Consider the following 15,427-nt stretch of genomic DNA (forward strand, 5'->3'; position numbering starts at 1 on the left):
GGAAGAATACTACTATTCAGTGCATTTGAAAAACTTTCCGTTCTAAGAGGATCCTGATTTGTTACTGCTCTTTTAAAAAATTGAAAAAGAAATGAAAATAGTATACGTTTTTGTAAGAAAAAGGAAGGACATGTATTTATCAATGAAGAAAACGCTACAAGAGAAAACTTTTCCATTGTGGAAAACTTAACAAAGGGATTGAGGCCATTTTCTTTTGGTTGGCTGGTTTTTTGTTTCGTTTTTGTATTAATGTGAAAAATCAGACACAGTAGCTTGAACAAGCACCCAAAACTCTCACAAACAGGAAATATGCCCCGATTTATAGTAAATACCAGATACTTTGCACTTCCACACACATTTTGACTTCTTGTCCAAAGCAAGCTTCTTAGAGATGGGTTCTGTTCAGCGTCCACCCTTCTCCCAGTCGCGAAGGCCGGAGCCCGTGTCCGATGCATGCTGTGCTGACGTCCTGCCACCCTGTTCTCTTTGCAGGGAGGCCGATGACAGTTGCACTGTGAGCAGCGCCGGCGACGCGCGGGGCTGATGAGGGCCCGGAGGGCATGAAGCATGGATGCGAAAGAGCGTAGGCCCTACTGCTCCCTCACCAAGAGCAGACGGGAGAAGGAGCGGCGCCACACCAACTCCTCCGCGGACAACGAGGAGTGTAGGGTGCCCACGCAGAAGTCCTACAGCTCCAGCGAGACCCTGAAAGCGTTTGATCACGATTCCTCCAGGCTGCTCTACGGGAACAGAGTCAAGGATCTGGTTCACCGAGAAGCGGATGAGTTCAGCAGACAAGGTAGGTCCCTGTCTAGGAAAACAAGCCTTGCGCAAAGGATGTAGCGCTTGCATTTCCCCCTCAACGTGACATGATTATTTTCTTGGGTCGATGTCCTGTCCTCTGACTCTGATTTGGAGATGAAGTGATCATTTATTATTCCACATTAGAGGTAGAGTATCATGTGTGGGCACGATGAGCCCAGACTCAGGTACTGCAGCTACGCATTCCAGATGTGAGGTCGGTGACTCTGTGCATGGGCCAAGTGTGTGTGCATGAACTTGAGACCAGGCCTCCAGGGCTTCTCACGGTCCTGCGAGGATACTCGCAAACGTGGTTTTTACCGTTAGAACTGGTGCAAGGAGAACAGGCGCTGTCAGTGTGGAAGCCGGTCTTTCCCGCATGAGAGCCGGGAATTCTTCCTCCGGATCCCCCAGTGATCCGTCCTGCCAAGCTGTGGCGCAGCTCTGGGCATCCGTGTGTTCACACAAGAGCCTGCTTGGAGGGGTTCCACTTGCTCTCTCACAGGTTACCTGGCACTTGAAGGTTATACCTTAACACACCCCAGTTTCCCACAGTGTAGCCAACTAGGGTTGGTCAGTTGAGTGGATCTGTTGAACGTTCTTACATTTCATTCTCTGCCTGCGTGTTCTACCAGTGACTTCTGTAACTTCACAATCCTAAAATGGCTGCTTTCCATGCTTGGAGACAGTGGCTTACTTTAAATTAGATGTACATAGTTGCATTTGGTTTCTTCTAGTACAGCCTGGAGTTACGGACAAGGTTGCTGCTAATAAAACAAAATCCCCTTACACATGCACTGCAGTCAATTTACAGAGAACTTAGCATCCCTTAGCTAATTCAATCAGGAAACCAAAGGAAAATCAATTAAACTTCAAACATAAAGCATATATTCACCCTTTTCTGATTGTCTTATAGACAGTGTGACTAACGGTTTGATATCGGGCAGGAACAAATTTAGGAAAAAGGAATAATGCAGAAACTCATTCAAACATTTGAAAATTTTCCGTGGTTCTTGTCTTCCCTGCATCATGACGATAGTGTGCGCTCACCTAAACCAGTTTATATCAAAGCAAACCCATTTGATTTGCTAAACAGTGGATTTTTTCCTCCCCCCAAAGCATGCCTCATTTACAGGTATCAAATTTTATGAAAGGAGGCAGCACAGCCTACGATTTTTAATCTAGTTTTTGAAGGGAAGATACAGAACCCACATTTGAGATATGTGATCTTGGTGAATGGACTTTATTTCATTGGGTATAATTCTAAACCCAACTTTTTTATTTCACATTATCTACACATCGGGGGATACTTTTCACCAATTTAAGACACAGTGAGTCATTGTAGAAATGCACACAATCTGAACCCAGTGAAAAGTCCTGCATTTTGTAACAAAAACAACTGCTCAGTGCCCTATTGGGAACAAACCGCATCGTGGGAGACTATTAGAAGAGAGGAAGCACATAAGGCGTGATGCACTGGGGAGGCACATCTCCACCCCCTTCCCCCAAGCAAGCAAGCGTGCATTCAGTTTGGCAGAGTAGAAGACGCTTAAACAGGTTAAGACTGGGCTGAAATTTGCACCAGTGCGGAGATGGCTGTGGATGGCACGGCCACTCCGACTATGGAAACCCCAGAACTTAGCTCTTAGGGGACCAGACAGTACTATCGCTCTACTCCTTGAGAAGAAAAAGGGGCGGGAAAGACAGAGAGCGAGGCACCTGGTGGAGGTGGAGGCCTCTCGTCAGGAGCAGCTGAATGGAGTCCTGAGAAGAGGTTTAAGAGCAGAGGTCAAAGGCAAAACCACAGTTCACTGGACACGCTCATAGTCAGAGTGTATGGAACACCTACATGGAATGTGCTGCTATTGGGAGCCAATGTACACTGGAGGCCTGAGGCCCTGTGCAGAGTGAGGACTTGAACCCAGGCCCTCTGTCTGGCACTCAGGATTCTCCCCTCCGTGCCACTGCCAAAGCAGGATACAGGCAGCTGAGGAAAACAGCCTGTGGTTGATCAGGGTCTGTTCCAGCCGATTTTGATGGTTCCGATAGAGAGGAGTGAGGGGCCTGGAGGCGAGTTTAGGAAATAAGGTCGATAGGATTTTGTGCTTGGGTCCACGAGGATGAGGGCGAGGGCAGCGTGACCACACTCTCCCTCCCCTACGGTTTGACACGGGCATGTTTGCAGCTGGAGCAGCGGAAGGCAAGTCTGCTATCAGACCATGCTTTTCCCGAGCAAGAGCGATGACAAATCCTCCCAGGCTTTCATTTGCTTTGAACCTGACAAATGTCAATTTCTCCTGCCTGACTGATATGCCGTGGGATTAATTATTTAATTGACAAAATGTGCTTCCTGCCACAGCTCCTGACATCATACACATAATAAAAATGAAAGATTAAAAATGTTAATAGTAGCCAAAGACCTCTGAAACCATTCCAGAGAATCATGCTCATTTAGCTTGTCCATGGAGTTTTAAAACAACCTGCCAGTCCCAAATCCACTTATTCTTTGAGTGACACGGGAAAATGCGGCTGCGGTTCCAGGAAGGGGGGAGGAGAGACCCTGTCCATGCAGGGACATGAATTCCAGTCCAGAAAGACGGTGTTTGTATTTTTATTGACCCATTTTATGGCCTGCTATCCACTTGCTGTTAATCACCATTTTTATGGCATTCCTGACGGTTATCTTCGGGCACTGTGAAGCTGGGCAGGACCCCATTTTCCCGGGAACGTGGAACTGTGCTGGGTCTCACATGGGTCTCTTTCCCTTTAAATCTCTTCGTATGGTTTATTGGGTGATGGAAGCAGTTTCGCTCTCAGCACCTGTGACACTCTGTAGGTGTGACGGGGTTAGGGCGGCAATGGCTTGTTTTGCATTCTTGGATACTATTTTCTTTGAGTCACCCTTGAAGAGAATTTATCCTGTCGGCCCTGAGATGCATTTCTTATGAAACAGCTGCATGCGATCGCCCCGCAGTTCCAGAGAAATGATCAACTAAAATACCTCCTCCCCCAGTCCGGGCACCATGGCCTCACCTGTAGTGTTCTAGACCAAATGAGGACACTTGTCAACTCCAACAAGGAATGCGGGCTGGGAGGGTGCATTTTGGAGCAAGGGTGAATTTGGAAGCAAGGTGACATCTGGGAATAACTCTTTTGTCCCACAGACTGTAAGCCTGACCAGAACACCTCAGAGCTGGTGTCCACCCAGAATGTGGTGGTCAGTTAGTCACTGGGCCCGGGTTATGAATTTCAGGATTTTAAAAGGAAAGGCCATCACTCATTCTCCATTTAAAGAATGGCAGTGGGGAGGGAAGTTATCTGTTTTCAAATTTAAAACACAAATAGCATTATACACATAATAAAGAGCTCTATTAGGGTCCTGAAGATCAAAGGCAATGTTATACAGTTATACATACCTGAAATAAAAATAGAAAACACAATAGCAAAGTAGGGCAGGAAAGAAGGAAGGCAGATGGGCAGAGGCAGGGGCCCCCTGATATCCGAGCATGGCCAGTCCGGGTCTTCCCCGGCGGCCTGCTGCCGGAAACTTTCCGACTGCCTCAGGGCTGCTCTGGGATTTGCCTCCTCTTCCTCGGTGCCCAGCCTCCCCCAGCTACACGCATGGCCTCTGCTCCTTACCTCGTGCCGTGGCTGGTCCAAGGCCAGTTCCGGTGCAGCTTGTGGGAAAGTAGGTCCTCAAGCCCCGGTTTCTCACTGTCGCCGCTCCCCAGGCGGCTGCGTCCTGGCTCCAGTCCCCCTTCCATACAAGTATTTCAGGTGCTGGACCCTCCCCTTACCAAGGACAACCCCCTTCTGGGAAACAAAAGGGCATCGGAGGGGCGGTCTGCATTTCCCTGTGCACATGTGTCCAGAATTCTGGCAAGGGGGGGGGGGGGGCGAATGATGCCGTGCACACCCAACCCCCTGCCAGAGGCTCGCCTCCTCTGAGCTGAGCAGTGATCAAGGGCGCCGGTGAGATCCAGGATCCAGGGTGAGAGGCGGGGATGGTTGGGATAGCGGGGAGTGAGGGGGGAGGAAAGGGAGAAAACTGTCCTTGAACAACAATTTTAAAAAGTTAAAAAAATAAAAATAAATAAAGTTGAAGAAATAAGCACACACACAAAAAGAGCTCTTTTAGGGTCCTGAAGATCAAAGGCAATGTAGGAGCTTTTTCCCGGATGGGAGCTCTGAAGGGGAGGAATCACAGGGTGAAGATCAGAAAGAACACTGTGGCTTGGTGGTACCACGGAGAAGGGGACCTGCCTTCCCCATGGGCCTTCCTTCAGCCGCTGTTGTCTTGGAAGAGCACCTGGCTTCTTTGACCCCTCGGAAGCTTGAGAAACCTACCCAGATGCATTTCCTACGCTCTGGTATTGTGACAGTGCCAACTAAGGACACTAGGAAGTCGAAGGCTTGTCCCCAGAGTCTCCCGGGATTTCCTACAGTTTCTTGGGGCACCAGGAAAGCAACCACCTGCTTCATGGCGCCCAGCATCCGGGAAGGGGGTAGAATATGAAACAAACAGACAGGGAAGCAGCTATTGGAAATGAGCAATGGAGATGAGAGAAGAAAACTTGGGCCACAATAAGAATTATATGAGTACTTACAGAAAAGTACATGCCAGAAAGAAAAAAAAAAGCAGCAGCAACAGAACCAACCATAATGGCTAAATGCTCTTTACAGGATTCCAGAAAGAAAAAATAAATAAGTTACTCTTCTTGTTACTTACAGAAGAAACAAATAAGACTAATGACGTTCTCATCTGCAACAATGGAAGCTAGAAGACACTGGGATAACATCTACCATGAGACAAAAACTACAACTCAGGGGCACTCTATACACAGAAGGTATCATTCCTCTCTCAGAGTAAATGCAAAGTACTTAGGAACATGCGAAGTCTCGGAGGCTGTATCGCCAATGTAGACCATCTAAGGAAGCACTCAGAAGTGGTAGGACCGGGGTCAGCATCCCTGCTATGAAGAGCCGCAGAAACAGTGATGAGTAACTAACCTTGCAGTATATGCACAGCAAGGCCAGAGTAGGTCTACAGTTGTGAGTATGCGAAACACAGAGTTTATTCTTGTAATAGCATTTATTAATTACTGTATTAGTTTCCAGAGGAGGAGCTGTAAACCTGCTTTGGCCCCACCCTGCATACGCTGTGGAATCAATCCCAAAGGATGACGACAGAGCAGTTAGAAATGTGTAAGAAAAGCACCACAAGGGAAACCAGAAAAACAGGCTACAACTGAGGCTTCATAGCCACCTCAGCAGGACCCAGCAGTGGAAGGAAGGCGGGAGGGAGGTGCTCCGGAATCAAATGTGAAAGGGGAGAGGGGAAGAGCGTTATGGAATAGTGTGTAATGCAGGGAAATCATTGCCATGTTACACTCGTATAATCATGAAAACATTGTATTTGAATATGAATGTCAGGAAAAGGAAGGTAATCATTAGTGGAATAAAAAGACCTACCTAATTAGCAGGGGGAAAGGGGAATGAATAGCAGTCTGATCAATTTAGCAAAAACAGCTCCAAGGGGAAAAAAAGGAAACAAGGAGAATCATGAATAATCATAAAATAAGATGGAAGAAGTCAAATCTACTATATGACATAGTACGTGGAAAGTAAATGCACTGAATTTTGACAGAAAAAATATTTGGTTGGTTTATAGAAGTTATTCATTATTTATAAGAAGCAGACTTAAAATGGTAAAAAAGTGCTTGAGGATAATGATGCTTTCGGGGGCACAGTTCTACCACACGTCATCTGTATATCGTATTGTGTGTTCACCGCCCCAAGGCAAGTCTCTTTCCATGTCCAGTTATCCCCCCTTTACCCTCCTCCACCTGTTCCCATCCCTCTTTTCCTCTGATAATCACATACTGTTGTCTGTGTCTACAAGTTTTGGGTGTTTTTCTTAATCCCTTCATCTTTTCATCCAGTCCCCAAATTCCCTCCCCTCTGACAGCTGTCAGTCTATTCTCCGTATCTATGAGTCTGGGTGTTTCGTCTGTTTATTTATTTTGTTCATTAGATTCCATATATTATTTAAATCACATGCTACTTGTCTTTCTCTGACTGGCTTATTTTACTTAGCATAATACTCTCCAGGTCCATCCGTGCTGTGCAAAATGTTATTAACCCCAATAAATTCAATTAAAAAATAATAGATGAAAAAGAAAAAAAGTATTTAAAAATTTTAAAATCAGAATAATGAGCTACTAAAGCTATATCAAGTAAATAGTTTAAAAATCGGGAATGGCAATTTTAATATCAGGAAAGATGGAATTTCTAATTAAACACAAAACAGGATAAAGAGGACCATTGAGTAAATGATAAAAGACAGAAGGATACAGACTCTTAAATTGTATGCACTAAACAATATAGTAGCTAAATTTATAAAGCAAAAACTTTTTGAAAACGTTAAAATACATTTATTGTGGGATGCTTTGTTCTCCCTCCTTCAAAATCAGACAGATCTAAGATACGAAAATAAGACAGCAATTACACACTATCGATAAAAATTCAGCGGATAAAAATACAGAAATTATAACTGTCAGAAAGAAGTGACGCAGCTTTTCATATTTCGATGAAATATTTGCAGAAATCAAATGTGCATTTAGGCATAAAAAAGGAACATTAAGAATTCAGAAAAGTGCTGTGCCCAGTGTGGCTCAGTGGGTTAAGCTCTAGCCTGCGAACTGAAAGGTCACTGGTTCAATTCCCAGTAAAGGTGCATGCCTGGGTTGCAGGCCAGGCCCCCACTTGGGGACATGTGAGAGGCAACTGGATTCATGTATCTCTCACACATCCATGCTTCTCTTCCTCTCTTTCTCCTTCCCTTGCCCTCTCTCTATAAAAATAAATTAAAAATAAATCAGAAAAGTTGAAACTTTCTAAGTCAAAATATTTCATACTAATTTAGTTAAATCAGAAATAAATAATGCAAAGATAAACAAACAAAACCCCCATGGATTATGACACTCCTAGATTCATGACAAGGAGTCGAGAAAGCAATGAAATGAAAATAAGATGCTTCCAAAAGTGATGGGAGTCGGTGAAAACCATGACTATGGAGAAAATATATTGCTAAATGATATAAAGGCAGAAGAGCAATGGAAAGGAGTCTGCTGTACATCTGAAAAGTGAGCAAAGTATCAGAAAAATAAATGACAGGAAATGGGAAGACATAGATAATCGAGATAAAAGCAAAATTAACAGCAAACCAAAAAAAACTGATTCTTTAAAAAGACGAAGAGAGTGGAAAGCCCCTTGCGATTCCCATGAGAGAGTTAGTGTTTATAAAAAGGAGAAGAAAAATCAGGAGAGGTCCTGTGGACGCGGAAACAATGCAAAGGGGCGATTCTACCAACAAGTTTCAAAACTCTGGAGGGATTTGTTTATTTTTCTTCGCAAAATGTGCTTAATCTGAAATTATTTCAAGAAATGGAGACAACATGTCAGAAACAGTTATCTCAGAAGAGAGTAGGAAGGTTACTGAAAGGGGAACTGTTGAAAAGGAAAAGATAAGATTTCTAGGTTCCTAGGAGAATTTTACACAACCTTCAAAGTACAACCAAGCCCAGTGTTCAAAGGCTGTTCAGCACACACACACACACAGAAACACACAAAGATGGAAAGCAGTAAAATGCACATGATGAAGTGGACATACCTTTAAATGTAAAACTTGATTGAAAATAGTATAAAAAAGGAAGTTACCTAGACCAAAATTGCATCTCAATATCCGTGTAAAAATCCTAAATAACTATTTGCACAGAAGAATCTAGCAATGTGTAAAATGAACACTAGACTAGACCAAATTAATAGCCAAATGGTCACTAATCCTTGGTGATAATGTTAAGATATGTGTTAAATTAATTAGGTTAATAAATCAAAGTAGAAACACATGATCTTATCAATAGATGATGAAATGGCAGGAGATAAAACCTAGAAACCATTTCTTATTGAAATAAAAGTCATTAAGTAAAGCAAGAAGAAAAAACAAATACGTTAGTCATGTGTAAGATAATCAATTGAAACCTTTAAACCTCATTCTGAATGGTGAGATTCTGGGACCCTTTCAATTAAAATTAAGAACATAAGAAGGGTTCATCTACTATCCCAGTTACTATGTAAGACTGGTTTAGACATTTGGGCAATATTAGTAAGAGAGGAAAATGAAATAATTTATATTATTTGGGAAAAGTTAACAATGGCACTTTTGTTAAATGTCTAATGCATTGTGTACACACAAAATCCAGGTGTCTCTAGAATTAGAAGTTTAAGCAAATTGCTCCTTGAATGAACACACGATAAGTATACAGACATCACAGGCTGTGGAGCGTAACAGTTAAGAGATGATCTATGCTGAGTCTCAGCTCTGCCGTTCATCAGCCAAGTGGCAAGTGGCATATTCTTGGCCAAGTAACAGGCTTGGACCAATTACTTAATTTCTTTGTGCTCCAGTTTTCCTTTGTGTAGGTTGTCCTTTAGTGTTCAATCTGGAGTGTGTTGACAATGGAATGAGTCCTTGTATGTCACCTGTCTAGAAGAATATTAGATGCATGTCCCATTCGATTTCCAAGTAATTATTAAAGAATAATTGGCCAAGTTTGCAGGTGAACGTATTGTATCGTAATGATAACAAATGCTATAAAATTCTCTGGAACAAATTTTCTGAGTGGTATGGGACCTAACATTATGCAAGCTATAAAATATGATTGAAAGATGTAAAACAAGATCTGAATCAATATAAAGATAGTGTTTTTAGATAGAAAGAATGATATCATAAGAAATATCAATTTTCCAAAAATAAGGGCAGAGAAGACCAGGCTAATTTTTAACTGAAGTGATCTTAAAACTCACGTGGAAGAATAAACACTTGAAAGAGACAAAACATATTTAAAAGAAAGCTACGGAGGATAAAGTGGCATATATATGTAAAATGCTGTCTATATTTTAAATACTATGTATTTTTAAATGCTATGAACCTGCTGTAATCACATCTAATGATATTGACATCAATAAAGACAAATCAATCAACAGGACAGGCTAACATGTCAGAAGTGGGTCCCAGCCCACAGGGAATTCAGCCTAAAACAAAGCACTTTTTCTGTTCCGTGGGATTTGATAAATGGGGCTGGCACAACTGGGACCCATCTGGAGGAATATGAAATTAGACCCCTCTCTCTCAGTACACTCAAAAATAAATTAAGATGGATTAAAGACAAATGTAAAAAAATAAAGCAATCGGAATTCTAGAAGTCTGCGTGAGAGGCTGAATAAAGTAGGAAGGATTCAACCCACAAGGTGCCGAAGGCTCCGGAAACGATGGCGTCAGCCCCTAACAGAATTATCTTCTCATCAGACAGGCAGTCCAGAGGCGGATGCTGTCAGGCACCCAGGTTCCTTCTGTGTCTCTCTGCTCCACCGTCCTTAGCACCTGGCCTCATCCTGGGGACTCCCAGCGTCGGCTGCAGTTTCATCCGCTGGTTGGCCAGAGCAGCGGCAAAAGCAAGAAGGCCTTCCCTGAAGCAGGCGATGTCTTTTTGCTCCCCAGCGGCTTCTTCCTAGGTCTCTTTTCTCAGAACTGTTACCCTTGGCTACGCTCAGCTGCATGAGCAGAGGGAACATTTACTAGTTTTGCTTTCCCAGCAGAGGCAGGTGGGGAGAGGTGCTGGGGAGCCTGCACGGCCTGTCCAGAGACCACGTCTCACCCCGAGAAGAGGGGGGACCATTCAGGTAGAATCAGACAAGCCGGACGGAAAGGCTTCAAAGTTTTTTTAAAATTTAAAACCTTTTATATCTAAATAAAAATGCCATAAATAAAATTATTATGTTGGGAATATGTTTACAATGCAAATGACAGATATATAGTACCCACAGAGATATAAAAAATACTAGAGTGACTTCGGCACATGGAGGACAGAAAGACAAATAGGTGGAGGGGGAAATGGCCCTAATGGAGAATTCCCAGAAGAGCACACTCACGTGGTCCGTAAACATAGGAAAAGGAAATCCGTGTTCCCATTCACCTGAGAAAGGGAGCAGGTAAACCAGCCCGAGAGCCCTAGGGCGCAGCGCCAGCCAGCCTCGCTCCTCCCCACAGGCAGTTGCGTACCAGGTGGCCACAGGTGGTTTGAGCACGAAGATCCCCTTGGCTCAGGAGGCAGAAAAGGAATGGAAGAGGCTGTTGTGCTGGGAGGTTTCCCTGGTTGGGATTCTGAACGCGTGTTTTCACGGAGACACTCTCCTAGGGTGGAGTCCTGGCGTCGAGTGCTGTTAATTCGTTCCTTAGGTACAGGTGACTCCATGGACTCACCGGTTCCATCCTGGCTTCCTACCTGAGGTTTTCATGGGAAAATGTTTACTGACCCGTACCAACTTTTAAACACGATGCGTTCCTAAAGCGAGGGCTTTCTGTACAATTGCAAAGTTCTGGCTTAGGAAGGAGTCAAAGAAAGAGCAATTTATCGATTGCTTTACTCAAAATTTTACCCAAAATGGCTTATGAAAGTATGTGAGATAAACACACAAAAAAATCTATTCTTAGAACTACAGAGAAGAAGAAAAGGACGGAAAAGAAAGGAAGGAAAGAAGAGAAAATATTGACAGAGGCCGCATTTGGAGAGTTGAGCTATGAGAGAAAACCTGCCGATTTTAAGTCACCAAAGGTCAAAGGCCCCAAACAATTCCTGCGTCGACTCGGGAGCAGGTGGGGCGCCCTTTGTGAGTGACAGGGAAAGCACCTTTAAGACCGGCAGATGCGGGTCGTTAGTGTGCGCACTGCCTTGGACGCGGTTTACAGTTCAGGAGGAACTCCAGCCAGGTCGTTAAGGCAGCAGATGGGAAAACGTTTGTTACTTAGTTCAAGGTGAAATGTAAACCCAAAGTTCCTGGTGCTAAGGAAAATCCTACTCGTGCTTCCACCCAATGTCTGTTCCCTTCCATGCCCCCTGCCTGGACTCTGGATGCGGCTGTAGTGTTCTCAGCCTTCTTCTGTGTTCCGTGTGCTGCCTTCGGTCTGCCTGTGCAGAGACTCTGATGGTTGGAAGTTCTCCGAGGTCCTCTAAGTCCACATTACAAATGAATAAAACTGAGGCCAAAGTCTGTTTAAAGGGCTCAGCCGAAAGCTTCGGTGAGTTCCAGAGCCAGAAATCACCGGAGTCAAATCCACTCATTTCCTGGTATTTCACCTTTCTAATTTCTGCAAAGGAACCAACCCCTTTTTGAAAACCACAGTAAAGAATTAAATGTGTTCTTGAACAAGCTTGCCGCCGCGGAGTAGGCGTGGACAGCTGAGGTCATAAAAAGGACTCAGCATAAAAGGAAAAATGGATAAATTGGGCTTCATCAAAATGAAAACTTCTACTCTTCGGGAGATATCCTTAAGAAAATAAATAGGCAAGACACAGTCTGACAGAAAATTTTACATGCACACACATACATTAAAAGGGCTTTTATCTAGAATATATAAAAATCTCCTATAAATCAATAACAAAAAGGTAAAACGTGCAGTTTAAAATGGGCAAAAATCTTATGACAGAATCTACACAGAAAAGATGAAAATGTTTAATAAGCACACAAAAAATCCTCAACATTATTAGCCATTAGGAAACTGAAAATTAAAACCACGATGAGATACTACCACTGACCCACTAGAATGACGAAAATTAAAAAAGATCGAAACCAACAAATACGGATGAGGGTGTGGAATAACTGAACCCCATACATTGCTGATGGGAGTGTAAAATTTAAAAACGGCACAATTTCTTTAGAAACTGGCAATTTATTTAAAAACTGGCAACTTCTTAATAGAAAGTCAAAAAGTAACATCCCCTCTGCCTTGATCCAGCAATTCATGTCCTTAATATCTACCCCAAACAAATGGAAGTCTATATTCATTGCAGCTTTGTTCATAACTGTCCCAAACTGGAACCACTAAGTGAATGGATGTAACAAACCGTAGTGTATTCAGGCAACACGATACAGCTCGGCCGTACCAAAGAATGAACTCCTGACACCTGCCGCGGCAGGGAAGGATCTCAGAAACATTCCAGGAAGCAAAAAAATCCCGAGTACATACTGTCTCATTCCATCTATGCAAAGTTCAGGAACAGAACAAAACCTAACTTTCTGTAAAAGAAATCAGGCCCCCCATTGCCTGGGGGGAGGGGAATTGACTGCAGGGGGGCGGGATGGGAAAATTTAGGGGGGTGATAGGTGTGCCACATTTTGTTTGGGTTCGTAAGTGAAATGTCCACTCAAAATTTGTGTATTTCACTGCCTGTAAAATTTGCCTGAGCAGTGATACATTAAGAAAACAAAAAACTAAGCACGTCCCTCCAACAACTGTAGTTGAATATGCAAAGTTTGGGATTCGTATTCTCCCTTTCATCCAACTTCAGCCCCCATGAGACTTCACTTGGTGCTGGGGCGGTCACATTGCTGCTACTGAGCCATAGTCACAGTCCTGTTGCCCTGGCTGGTGTGGCTCAGTGGACTCAGCATCATCGGCCTGAAAACCGAAAGGTTGATGGTTCTATTCCTGGTCAGGGCACGTGCCTGGGTTGCGGGCCAGGTCCCCGGTTGGGGTGTGTGCTAGGCAACCAGTCGATGTTTCTCTCCCTCTCTTTCTCCCTCCTCCCCCTCTCTCTAAAAATAAATAAATAAAACCTGAGTGTAAAAGTGAGCTACCACTTTAAAAAAAAAAAAACCCGAACGCTGCCATTGCACTCTAACATTTTGCTGAATAAAGACATTTTGCCCATTAAGATAATAGCATCCAAGGCCTATCCAGGTCTGAACCGAGGGAGGGAATGAAGGGCTGGTGCCACATACTGGGGCCTTTCTTGCATTTTCATCAGTTCTCAAATAGGAAAAAAAAGCCCACGTTTAGCTCTTAGAGACAGATTACTCTTTGTGGCAGCTTTATTGCTAGAATATTACTAAAATGATAAATAATTTTGAAACCTTTCTACATGGTATATGTTCCAGATAGATCAAAGGAATTAAATTCTATTTGTTCCATGGACTGCATGAATGCAGTGCATCTTATTTCAGAATGTCACCAAAAGCACTGGACAGATGTAAAAATAGTGTTAACAGCTGCTTTAAGATACTAATTATGTGTCTTTCTGTACCATTTTACTCTGCTTTGGAAGTAAAATGGAAAAAACATTTTCCCTACTCTTCTTATGTGTATTTTATTTACTTGTATATTTTTTGGAATTATGAAAATACATGAAACAATTGGGCACATTGGAAATTGTGAAAGAGGAAGATTCAAGAGCCAAGAGCAAAATGCTTTTAATTTTAAGGACTGCGATTTAGTTTAGTCTTGGATGCCATTAGAGTGAATAATGGGAACTGATCCTAGACTTCAAAAGAAATGTGACCATATGGTCTCACCATTCAGCCCTTAATGCTGCTATGAATTTCCAGCTATACCCCCAACTTTTCATTTCCCCAGTATCCCCCCTCACCTCTGTCATCCTACAAAAATGAAAAGAATCTAAGCCCCTTTTCATGTTTTCTGAAATCTGTACTTACTGGGCCCGAGGAGACGTTTTCTTTGTGAGAATAGGGTGATATAAAGCAAGACAAAAACCTGAAGCCCTAATCAGATCCACTGGGCTAATTACTGCGGCTCCAAAGTTTATGACTTTTAAATATTAACTACTTAAAATGATTCATTTAGAGATCAGAATGATTAATCCTTCTCAGTCACTATAAATGTCAGCAGAGGGATTAAAGGATTTAGATGGTCATGTTTACCCAACCTTAAACTTCTGTACTCAAAGACAGGAGTTAAATAGCTCCAGTTTATCATTGTTTCCTGTGAATATTTTCCCCCTGGCTCCCTCTCTTGGCTCCCCTGCCTAACTGATCGTTAACTAATTTTGGCTGTTAAGCGGGCAAGTGCTTCTTTCAGGCTTGGTGGCCAACCTGCTTTGTGGATTACCTACCAGAAGGTGTGAGCAGATAGGTACAGCTTTGAGCCCTCCTCTGGACACAGTGGGGTAATCTTCCCCCCCCCCACCACCACCCTCCCTCCCCAGTCCCCAGCCTGGGCTTTTACTGGTCTGATGTCTTGAGCACCTAGTTTATTGCTAAACTTGTATTCGGTGTCTGGCCACGTTGCCAGTTTGAGATCCGCATCGTGAATCACTGGGTGCCCCTTCGGTCGCAGTCATTAAAGACCTGATGCTTTGTGCCGAACTGCGCACCTATTTACACCTGTTCCTTCTGCAGTCTCACTTTCGGACGCCAGCAGATATGTTGTAGGCATGTTATCATCACTTGGATTCTTCCAAAACAGTCATTTCTAAGTAAAAATAAGAGGCAAGTTCATTTCCAGAATGCACTTGATCGAAATCAATTTGGAAGTTGTTTGTCTCGTTACCGATGATTGCCAGTACCAGAAACGCATGCTTTCGTGGTTGGGTGTCCAAATCCTTCATGACACGCGTTTAAGAAGATGCTTTTTTCCTACCAGTGAGCAGCCTCGCGACCTAATTTCTCTCGTTTGAGCCATGAAACCTTCTCTCCATATGTTTGCCCTCCTCTGGAGGCTTCACAAATCTTATCTTGAAGGGAAGGCATGCTCTCTGGGGCCATTCATTCT

The 15,427-nt window shown here is 43.4% G+C and overlaps 1 protein-coding gene across 3 annotated transcripts in view; it reads left to right on the forward strand.

Moving 5' to 3' along the window:
* The first annotated feature begins 501 nt into the window (after positions 1-501).
* The window catches only part of TENM3 (teneurin transmembrane protein 3), a 407,467-nt gene continuing 392,541 nt past the window's right edge, over positions 502-15,427 (forward strand). For all 3 annotated transcript variants that reach the window (XM_037055127.1, XM_037055128.1, XM_037055129.1), the window contains exon 1: positions 502-799. In XM_037055127.1, the coding sequence (XP_036911022.1) occupies positions 568-799 (232 nt within the window). In that variant the 5' untranslated portion in view covers positions 502-567. The remainder of the gene's footprint in view (positions 800-15,427) is intronic.

Source organism: Sturnira hondurensis, unplaced genomic scaffold (genome assembly GCF_014824575.4).
Source record: "Sturnira hondurensis isolate 20B ecotype Veracruz unplaced genomic scaffold, ASM1482457v3 Scaffold0008640, whole genome shotgun sequence".
Taxonomy (NCBI): domain Eukaryota; kingdom Metazoa; phylum Chordata; class Mammalia; order Chiroptera; family Phyllostomidae; genus Sturnira; species Sturnira hondurensis.